The sequence below is a fragment of the Chenopodium album genome, chromosome 26 (assembly GCF_948465745.1).
Source record: "Chenopodium album chromosome 26, dcCheAlbu1.1, whole genome shotgun sequence".
In the NCBI taxonomy this organism is placed as follows: Eukaryota; Viridiplantae; Streptophyta; class Magnoliopsida; order Caryophyllales; family Amaranthaceae; genus Chenopodium; species Chenopodium album.
In genome coordinates, this window is record NC_137859.1 from 32,277,448 (window position 1) to 32,288,902 (window position 11,455).

General features: G+C 33.8%; 1 protein-coding gene across 4 annotated transcripts; it reads left to right on the forward strand.

Moving 5' to 3' along the window:
- The first annotated feature begins 54 nt into the window (after nucleotides 1–54).
- LOC145617388 (splicing factor U2af small subunit B-like) lies at nucleotides 55–4,308 on the forward strand. Of its 4 annotated transcripts, XR_014107721.1 has the most exons (7): nucleotides 55–357; nucleotides 908–994; nucleotides 1,078–1,159; nucleotides 1,586–1,712; nucleotides 1,808–2,262; nucleotides 2,399–2,462; nucleotides 4,054–4,308. XR_014107721.1 is itself a non-coding variant. In XM_081672084.1 (6 exons), exons 1-5 carry the CDS (start codon nucleotides 121–123, stop codon nucleotides 2,220–2,222), a joined length of 948 nt encoding a protein of 315 aa, XP_081528210.1. In that variant the 5' UTR covers nucleotides 55–120; the 3' UTR covers nucleotides 2,223–2,262; nucleotides 3,966–4,308. The 4 variants fall into 4 exon arrangements, 3 of the variants coding, with proteins under 3 accessions (XP_081528210.1, XP_081528209.1, XP_081528211.1); XM_081672084.1 differs by lacking the exon at nucleotides 2,399–2,462 and having other exon boundaries at nucleotides 3,966–4,308; XM_081672083.1 differs by lacking the exon at nucleotides 2,399–2,462.
- Nucleotides 4,309–11,455: the final 7,147 nt, after the last annotated feature.

An 11,455-nucleotide genomic window follows, 5' to 3' on the forward strand; every position in this document is an offset into this window, starting at 1 on the left:
AATAATCCCCTTTACCAAACAAAATTAACACCCTATAAATTGAAAACCCCAAAATCCTGATATTCTCCAACGTCGTCAAACTGAAACCCAACCCTCAAAGAGGAGAGAGAAAGTACAACAATGGCGGAACATCTAGCTTCGATATTCGGGACAGAGAAAGATAGAGTTAACTGTCCATTCTACTTTAAGATCGGAGCTTGCAGACATGGCGATCGATGTTCAAGGCTTCATACTAAGCCCAGTATTAGCCCTACTTTGCTGCTTGCTAACATGTATCAACGCCCTGATATGATTACTCCTGGTGTTGATCCTCAAGGCCAGCCCCTTGATCCCACCAAAATTCAACAGCACTTTGAGGTTTGATTTCTATTAGGGTTTTTATTTTCTTGATTTGATGTTTAGGGTTTTTGATTTTTTTATGTGTTTTTTTGAGATTTGTGTTTGGTTGCTGTTTTTGGTAGATTAGGGTTGGATTCAATCTGATTTGTTTACTACGGAGTAGGAGTGTGTGTTTTGCAATCCAATTTGTAACATTTTTTGGACTTAAGTTTTTTCAAATTAGGGTTCGAGTTAGTCTAATTTGTATTGAATTGTTTGTTTAAGTTGTAAGATTCCCTTGAATAATGAAATATGTCTGTTGGTGATTTTGAGTTATTAAATATAGGGCTTTTTGGGTTAGAATTCTAGTTGATGGGTGAGATTACAACAATGCTAGGTTTTTGTATTCGGTTTAGTAAACTTGAATTTGTTGAAGCTTAATTGTTATAAGTTTAATCTGCTTTTTGTCTCTGTTATACATGGTTGTAGTTGTGTAGAAGTTCCTTGTTCAATAATTTGTTTTTGTTTCGATTTAAGGTTTTCATTAGATGATGTACTGATAGTTTGATGTTTTAACATGAATGTGCAGGATTTTTATGAGGACTTATTTGAGGAACTAAACAAATATGGGGAGATTGAGAGTCTCAACATTTGTGACAATTTGGCTGACCATATGGTATTGTTTCCGATTACCATACTCTGATTGTTTAAATTATCATATATGAGTACAAGTTTTGACAGTGGTTTCTCTGTGTGTAGGTGGGTAATGTTTATGTGCAATTTCGAGAGGAAGAACATGCTGCTGAAGCTGTTAGAAACTTGAGTGGAAGGTTTTATGCTGGTATATTATCTTCTACTTCTTAAAGAATTCCTTGCATCTGTTTTTTTTGTTGTTGTGATGCTTTTTGTTTGTACTTTTTATTTAATTAAATTGGGAATCTCTTTCCCTCTAATACTGCGTTTCCACTAAATATATTTGTTATTTCTTTTTTCCATGGAATTTTTTCTTATTCCTTTTTTCCATTGAATCTATAGTGTAATACATTGCTCAATGGTTAATTGAAGGGTCATAATTCCATGAATTATATTCTGGTCTGTAACTATGAATGGCCCATGAGAAATAAAGTAACAATGATGTCTCCTATGCTTTGATGAATGTTGTATGATATGAAATTCTTCTTGGAGAGCTATGAAAAACATAGTTGTATCAAGTTTCTGCAGCATCTACTTTCAAAGCTCTGATGCCATTTTATATTATGTCTTGCAGGTCGTCCAATTATTGTCGACTTCTCTCCTGTAACGGACTTCAGGGAAGCAACATGTAGGCAATATGAGGAGAATGTGTGCAACCGTGGAGGTTACTGCAACTTTATGCATTTGAAAAAAATAAGCAGGTGATCTTTATGTTATCTCCCTCATTATTTGGTTGGTTGGCTAGTTTTATACTTTTTAGTAACATACTTGTTTTGGTTGTTTACATCAATTTCAGGGAGCTCAGACGTCAGTTGTTTGGAAGGTATAGAAGGAGGCGTAGCCGTAGTAGAAGTCATAGTCCTTCACGACATCGAGGACATGGAGATAGGGGACATGGAGATCGTCCCCATGGTGGCCGTGGTGGATATGGTGGTAGAAGAGAGGATGATAGAAATCAGCGATACCCTGACAAGGGTAGGAGGCCTAGAAGCCGTAGTCCTGGGCATAGGGGAAGGAGTCCTGTAGGTAGAAGGGATAGGAGTCCAGTGAGGGAGAATAGTGAGGAAAGAAGAGCAAAGATTGAGCAGTGGAACAGGGAAAGAGACCAGACTGATAATGGGAATAATGATGTTAGTCATGATGCCAATGATAACCATGCGAATGGGTCCGTGGAGAATGGGGAGGATTACTATGACCGTCCTCAACAGTAAATGGATTAAGTGGTTTAGCAGACAATATACACTACTTTTGGTATGCATCATCTACCCTGTTTCAAATTGATTGAAGTATATGTCTTCTTAGGATAAGAACTTGATGAAGCATATTTTGCCCTTTTTAAACAGCCCCATAGAAGGTTATAGCTTACCACCCATTTTCCACTGTGCAGGTGGAGTACAGGTTCATTGCTTAAAGATAATGAAAGTAAAACCTTTTTTCCAACTTTTGAAATGGTAAATGAAAAAAAATTCTAATTAAACAAGATTAAAGCAAGACCTTCTGTCTAATCTTTATCTTTAAAGGTTTTTATTTATTTTTTTTTTCCCCTTTTTAACTTATTATGGTCTCATTTTTCCCTTTCAAGCCCAATCTCTTCAACTTTTTAATGAGTTTGCAATGGTAACATGATCTTGCTGTCCTGGGGTGACCATGGTCCTGGCCCAGGCATTTTATGGCACAGCACTGCACGCGGGCCTAGTGGGCTATGCTGGTGCAAGGTCACTGGTTACATGTGTGTGCATACTTAAAGCTCTTTTCATTAACAAAACAAATGAACTTCAACTCAATAAGCAATAATGATTAATGAATATGGAAATTTGTGTTAATGAACATAGAGAGTGGTCAAAGCTTTGTATTTGACATGCTTTTTGTATATTTTTTTAAAAATCATTCAACGATAGAAGTTTTACTAAATTTTAAGATCAAACAATTCCTTAAAACTTTTAATCAATTAACACACCAAATCTTGTTAGGGATTTTTGATGAAGTGCAGAGAGTACAGAATGGCTGACTTAGGGAGGGGGACTATCTATTTTTGTAAGGTTATATTATGAGCTGAACATTAGTAATATGTTGGCCTCCAAAAAATAACAGAAACAGTGAAAGTGGTTAGACCTAAGACCTAGCTCTATTACTCCCTCCGTCCCCTTTTGATAGTCCCTTATGGACAAATTTTAGACCCAAAATGTTCACCCCATCTGCTATTTCCAACAACCATTAATATTAATTTTTTTACCAAAATTCCCTCCAATTTGCAACAATACTTGTGCAAATTTAAATTTCCCATGTAAATTTTGTTTTTCCATGTACTTTTATTACTTTCTTTCTCTACTTTTTTGCATATCCAATGTGAATTTACTTTTTCAATGTACTTTAACTATTCTTATTTGTGTTTATTAATTCCCGTGAAAAATGCCCATAAGGGACTATCAAAAGGGGACGGAGGGAGTAGTATATTATGCAAAAAATAAAACAGGAATAGTAAAAGTGGGTTACACGTAAGAGGGGGAGGGGGAGGGGGAGGGGGCTATTTTATTTTATTTTATGTTATTTTTTCTGGTAGCATATAGTCAATCCTTGTTCAAGTTTGGGCGTAAAAGCTATAAGGCATACTAGAATTGTACATTGATTAAATTCAACCAAGTCAATCCTTTCTCTTTACATAAACCCTGCTGATATAATGTTTTTGAGAGTGCCAGTTAAGTGTTGACAGCTGGTTAGAAATTTAGAATAGCTATTAGCCTTTTCAGTTCAGCAGTTTTGAGTCTTTAGTATTCAGTTGCACTTGCATTAATCTTGTTATTTTCCAGAACATGATATATTGGTTCATAAGCAATATGGAGAATGAAATGTATTCCCATCCGCCTGGAAATCAGTTACAAATACGTTATAGGTTTGGTTTCATGCTTTAGTGGGAACTATCCCAGTATGGTTTTTGGTCGTTTAATCTTACGTAGTTTGTCAAGGTGTGCAGGTCCAGGTTTTCCTGTAAGATGGCAGAGACCTCGTCTTTTATAGCAGCTTATTGTTAATATTTCTATACAGGTTGTCTGTTATCAGAATCAGCTCGTTTGCAGAATCTTTTTAAAGTTGAAGTGATGGATGGATTGAAGATTTTACGCGCCGACAAGGAGCTTCAGTTTAGTTCTTGGTGTGTAATATTTTTTTCTCAGGGACCATATTGCAGTGTCAAAAAGTTTCTTTGCTAGTGTTTTAGTAGACTGTTGTGCTTTCATATGTGAAGACTATCTAACTGGAAATTTGGAAATGTATTAAATTCTATCCTGTTTTTCGGTTTTACTTCGCTCATCAGTGTTATTTTATACGTAGTATGTAATGTACAAAAGCTGCAAGGCAGGAGGAAAAATCTTTAACCCATGAAATTTCTTCCTGTGTCCAATCGAGTTAAAATGTACACCATTGAATCTACTTGCGTTTTTAAGAAAATTTAGTGAATTGCAACAAGGATAAATTGTTGGTGATGAAGTTTTGTTACTGTGATGTGTATATTTGAGAGCGCTCCTATCGTATTCATTTATCATTTCACAATTTTACCTAGAATGCGAGAAACTAAAGAAACCCCTCATGGGATCAGCAAAATAAAACTAGTTTGTAAATCAGTTTTAATTATAATTGTTCCTCACCAAACATAGCTTGGTCTAGTCGCAAGAATTGAGCTAGCTTTGACTTTAAATGTATAATTCTCATTCTTTCAAAAAAAAAAAAAATGTATAATTCTCATTAGGGCACTTTGAGGTTAAAGACTTTCCTTTCACTTTTTCCCTTTTGTGTCTAGCCCATAGATTTGACCTGAGATAGATTTTGGTCTGAAAAGGTAGTTCATCTTACTTATCTAATAAAAATAATAATTATTTTTCATTCAGTATGAAAGACAATACACCATATATGAAATCCACTTGTTTAAAAAAAAAAAAAAAAATCCACTTAGCATATTAATTACAAAATTACTTTATATGGTGATAATTTTCTTTATATTTACGCTCGTCACATTAAGGCACCCTTTGACTTGACTTGAACTAAAATCGAACTGGTTTGACCCGACCACAACTCAACCCTTTCGAAATGGACTCCATTAAATTTGATTTGTTTTTATCCAAACTGATATTAATGTGACTCGATTTAAACCACACATGATTTCAAATCAACCATAATAATAAACCAAACCTAATTGTAAGCCAAACGTAATTTAACCCAACTTAAGAACAACAAAAATCTTATACAAATTGACTTGGTAATAGAGCAAACTAACAATACTCGTAGCCTTGTAAGATCGTACGGTTGAAAAGTAATATTGACCTTAAATAATGACATTCTTTTGTGTCTACATCACTAATAACCTTGAAGAGTAGATGTAGCTATTATCTATCATTCTGTCACTAGTTCATTGCTTATTGTCTCACTTAAATTGATAAGTGATCGATAGTTCGAGTATAATTTGACTTAAAAAATGAAAATTACACAAAATATGATCGGATGAAAAAACTAATACCCCATAATTCTTAATGACACTATATGAAAAACGACATTTGAATGACTCGATATCAACCCAATAATAAGGTAAAACCCCAATAGTTACTTTGGTTTAAAAATAACCTTATTTGAATATTGAAATTATTGACCAATATTCAAGCAAACACGAAAAGGATTTGAATCGAAATTGACCTAAAACAGAATTTACTTTATTTTAATTAAATTGAACTTAATCGAACTGATCCACTGAACCGAAATCAACCCTATTCAAAGTTATCCCACCCGAAACTAACATGGTCAAACACATTTTAAAGCTAGTAATTCGTTCTGTCTCAATAAGTGGAGGAAGTCTTCTTTGCTTTTTGTTTTTTTATTGGATTGTACAACCTGAATTGAATTTATCCAAACCAAATATGAGCCGAGATGAGATTGACCCGACACAAACTTGACCCGACCCAAACTTGACCCCCGACTCAACAGACCTCGACTCGAAATTGACCCAACCTGAGGCAGGTTAAAAAGATTTCCTTTACCCGAATAGACACAACCTTTCACATGTTAACCCAAACTTCATCTGGTTATCCAAATTGACACCTCTAAATTCATGTATACAAGAACAAACATGGCTAAATTTAAGGTAGATAAGAAACTATAAGATAAATAAGAATTATAATTGATTAATGGGAAATTCTACATGATGGCCTCCTGGAATAAAAAATTGGTATATTCTTACGTGTAACTTCCTGCACCTAGTGTAGGTGCAACAACATGAAACACAAGAATTTATGGATGAAACGCAGCCCAAACTCAAATCATACAAAATGTTTTTCCCGCATAAGTTTGTTTCTTTTTTAAAATTTTTAGTTTCCTTCTTCCCAATTCTATCTTTTCTCTTTTCTTTCCTAATTCTCATCAAAATTTTCGATCATAAATTTCATTATGATTTTCTTTTACTCTATTTTTTCTCCTTCCTTTTTTTTTATTTCAATTGATTCATCAAATCCAACCACGAATGTTGTTGAACATTGTTCTTGATCAAAAATTTGCAATAATGATGATATAATTACAATGATCTTCATCCCTTCGTCATTTTGTGAAATGATTTTGAGTTTCAGAGAACTAATGGAGAAGAAGGTGGGTTTTATTTTATTTTCTCTCTCCTCCTTTTCTTTTTTTCTTTTTTTTTATATATATTTTTTGTTTTTATTCTTAATCAATCATAGATCAGTAATTATTTTATCGATGATGAGTCAGGATTAGATTTAAGATATATAATCAATTTTTGAGTTGGAATAATTATAATCGAATATTTGATAATTTATGTAAGAAAAATGAACATGTAATAATTTAAAATGAACATTTATTACAAAATGAACATTAGTACATTAAACATGAACATTTTACTACAAAAATGAACACTTTTACTATATACAATGAATTTGAATATGAAAATCATGTTCAATTTTAATATACTAATTGTTTATAACTTTGTTTATCACGTTCATTTTTGTACGTGTCCATTTTAGTTTATTTTTAAAGGTTTTATTCAATTGCAATTGTATTTTGTTAGATTTATATCAATTTGATCTATGTATGAATTTTGATTTATCATGTGGTGATTTTGTAATGAATTTTGATCAATTCGATTAGGTTTGTGAACATGTAATTCATGTGAATTGAATTTACGACCTTTAATTATGAACACAAGAAAATTGAAGAAATAAAATGATTATGAAAGATGCACATTATAAGTATTAAAAAAAATATGAACATGCATTAAAAATATGAATATACACATTTTAGAAAATGAATATACGTATTCAAAATATGAACATATGCATTATTGGTTCATTTTTTGAATGCGCATGAACATAAGCATTTCAGAAGGTGAACATATACATAAAAAAAAATATGAATATATGGATTTCAGAATGTTTACATAAGCATTCAAATATATGAACATATGCATTGGTTCATTTTTTAATGCGTATGAACATACTTAAGCATTTCAGAAGGTGAACATATACATGAAAAAAATATGAACATATGGATTTAGAAAGTGAATCTATGCATTTCAGAAAGTTTATAAATGGATTCAAAATATGAACATATGAACTTCAAAATGTGAACATAAGTAATCGTTTGATTTCACTATTTTTTTTTACAATTCCAATAAAAAATTTTGAACAATAGAGTTTCGAACAATTTCAAACAAAATTAAGTGATAATCATATAATTCAAACAAAATTAAGTGAAATTTACATAAAAATTGCCTTCTTTTAGGGAAGATCCTTTTGATTTTGCATCTCTTTTTTAATGTCCATTGATGTTTTTGCAGTTTTTTAGTGAGAGAAAATGAAATAGAGGAGAGAGAAAGTGAAAAAGAGGAGAGAGAAATCCATATAGAAGAAGAGTTTTGATTTTGGAAGTGACGTTACATTTATTGGGTGTGGGTGGGTGTATTGGGTGTGAGTGAGTATATTGTAGTTACCGTGTTTTTTTAGTTTTAGGGCCTTTTTTAATTGGGTTGTGTGTAATTGGGCTTCTGGGCTGCTGTTACACCTATCTAAGGTGTACAAGGGTGCACCTTAGACCAATTGCAAAAATTCTATTTGGAAGACAAAACTTTATTGGGTTCTTTGTAGTGGCACTCTAGACTCATTAAACTCACTAAAGTGGCCCAATTGTCATTAAATCAACTAACCAATGGTTAAATGCTTCATTTTCTAACCTAATTTGATTAAAAGACTAACCTACCCTCAATTTAATCCTTCCCTAACTACCCTCACACCCGCTGGCCAGCCACCTTTTCCCCCTCCCCCTGCTTGCAGCCACTTCCCCTTTCCCACCCGACATCCCACCCCTCTTCTCTCCTGTTGGCGACCCCTCCTCATTATTATCAACTTGTATCGCTGAAGAATGCTCTGACATACTGCTACGAACTAGTATCAACATAGAATTCACAACAATTTATTAGAGAAATCAATAACCCCAAGATAGATTGTATTGATTAATTTGGTGAAGTAAAGTGTAATTGACGTACTGCTCGTCCTAGGCCTGCAGTGCATTTTATATATGCTAATTGATTTCACCATGTAAGGCCCTATTTAGTTCACCTGATTTAAGCTGATCTGATCTGGTCTGATCTGATCTGATCTGATCTTATCTTATCTTATCTTATCTGATCCGAACTTATATTTTCTGATCTGATCTGATCTGAACTTATTTTTTCTGATCTGATCTGAACTGAACTTATTTTTTCTGATATGATCTGATCTGAACTTATCTTTTCTGATCTGAACTTATTTTTTCTGATCCGAACTTAATTTAATTATTTCAATATTCTATTTTTAATTTTAATCAATATTAATGTTTTATTATTATTTTTTTACGATTATTATTATTATTATTTTTATTATTATTATTTATAATAATAATTATTATTATTATTATTATTATTATTTTCATTATTTGGAAAATTATTATTATAATTATAAAATATTGTAGATCCCTTACAAAGTAATGTGTTGCTATTATTATTGATCTTGTAACGTAGTACATAGTTACGTACATAGTAAATCCCACCAAATAGACCAACAAGTGAGTAATGTACACTTCCTTCATAGTAATTTTGGTGAATGCTCACCATCTCTCCATTTCATCTACCCACTTTATATTAAATTGATTTATGTTTTTTATATAATCAACCAATTAGTAATTACCTTCTTAAATAGATATTGTCGCTGTCGTTTTGTTTGTTGAAGATGCACCACGAATGATATCTAATATTCGTGGGCGTGACAGTCCTGTTTGTGAAATCGCTGTTACTGACTCAAGGTAATCATATACTATGAAATCTTTTTTACATGTATTTTTGCTTGCATGCACTGCTTAATTCTAATAGCTAACAACATATGTTCACCGATGTATCAGCCAAGACCATCCCATGACAATTTCAGCATGGAATGATCTCACGGGTAAACCCTGTGATGCACTGAGTAACTGGACTGAGAGATTTAATGTCGTTGGCTTTACTGCACTAAAAACCCGCCACACAAGAGGTAACATCAGTACATGTGCTTGAATAATTGTACTGTGACTAAAAGAACCTGGATGAAATAATTGTTGTGCTTTAATGCAGGATTTGGCTTAAACACTACTATGTCAACTAGAATCATTATGAACCCTAAAGGAGAGAGAGCGGACATTCTTCGCGAATGGTAATAACTACATGTATCCTTTTAACAGCAAATAGTTCATTAGCTTATGTCATGTACTTAATTGAATGTATATTAAACTGCAGGGTCAAATTATATCATCATGTCTTGCTGGACAGACAGGAAAGGATCTTGAATGTTAGGTACCCAAGTGCTGAGAAAAATATTGTGACCATAGCTAAACTGAGGAGCAAAAAGGTTTGTGCTTCTATTCAATACCTAGCACTGAAAACAACTTCCTGCTCATGCATATGCTTTCATATAAACATTTCTAAAGCATGTATGACTGAATTAATGCAGGCATCCAACGCGGTCCCAGATGAAGTAGCATGGCTTAGAGTCACTATACCAGACCCTGACCTACAGAAAGTTAATGCATACATTGGCTGTCTAGGTTGTGGAAAGCGAACTCACTTTCCTGTGGGAACTACCTTTCCCTGCATCTCTTGCAAAAAAGGAGACACTACTGCTGGTTACAGGTGCTTTAAGAGAGTTTATACACACTCTTTTATTAGTATAGTAAAATTATCTACGAAATTTAACTCTTAAAATGCATATTTGTACAGAGTGACTTTCAAGTTCGACGCTGCTGATGAAAGTGGCACAATGTCGTTTACAGCATTTAATGATGATACAGAAAGGCTTTTCTGGAAAAAAGCAAATGACATTTGGAATATTAAAAGCACTGTAAGAATCAGCCTTGATGCCACATCCTTTTGAATTTAAGATCTTCGATTAAATGTATCTCATGTAATTTAAACCGCAGTAGTAGCCTACACTATACATATAACTCTTCTACTTCAGTTTTCCCTTCTATGGTTTTCTTTCTAAATCTTGGCTTCCCTGTTACAGTTTATAGTTAATTCATGGATCCAATCCCAATAACATTTACATTACAAATCCTTTAATATACTGCCTATCCAATGTGACACTTTCATCACTGCAGGAAAATTTGGAGGCTTTTACAGTGGTGCAGAAAATGCTTTCCACTAAACCATTCTTCGTTCAAGTAACTCCTACTCAGGAGCTTGCCATGAACAGCGTATTGCTTTGGACTCTGAAAACTATTGATGTAGGGGATGATGAATCAAGTACTCAGATCCCAGCTTCAGTAGTGCCCATGACATGCACTACCAACACAGAGCAGCACTATGCTTCATCTTATGCGGCTGCAGCTAAGGCTCATGGAAAAGCACCCATTGTGTCTGAATCAGATTTCAGTGCTGATTTCAACTCAAACAGTGCAGCATCATTTGATGAAGCTTTTGCTGAAGCAATGCAATTCCAAGAGATCAGAATGGCTTCACAAGCATTTGATACAGATTGCTTTGATATTCCAGATCAGCCACCAAGCAAGGGCATTGTCATTTCAGAATCACCAGAACCAGCTGCTGAGCTACCTACCTGGGCCAAACTTTCTCGCCCACGAAGCAATGCAAAGAATCAACAAACACTCAATGAAGATGTGGACAAGGACACGGAAGATGAAGACCCTGTTCCTAGAAAGAAACTCCGTACAGCTCTTTTCAAGGACAATGCTGGGAAAGATACTGCTGAGAACAAGGATTCTGCTACCTGCAACCTCAATGATGCATAATGAAAGTAAATTATAGTTCATGGAAATGCAGCAGCTTTTGCCATTAAGTTGAAGATCTTAGGTATCAAAGTTAGACAACAAGTCAGCTTCTTTTGGGTGTTTAGAAGGAACATTTTGCTCACCTTGTGTTCCCTATAAACAT

What these genes read in the sequence shown, in the direction of transcription:
- LOC145617388 (XM_081672084.1), top strand. Translation starts at nt 121, where the DNA reads ATGGCGGAACATCTAGCTTCGATATTCGGGACAGAGAAAGATAGAGTT. An exon ending in AAATTCAACAGCACTTTGAG is followed by an intron (nt 358 to 907) that starts GTTTGATTTCTA and finishes ATGAATGTGCAG; the next exon opens with GATTTTTATGAGGACTTATT. An exon ending in ACAATTTGGCTGACCATATG is followed by an intron (nt 995 to 1,077) that starts GTATTGTTTCCG and finishes CTCTGTGTGTAG; the next exon opens with GTGGGTAATGTTTATGTGCA.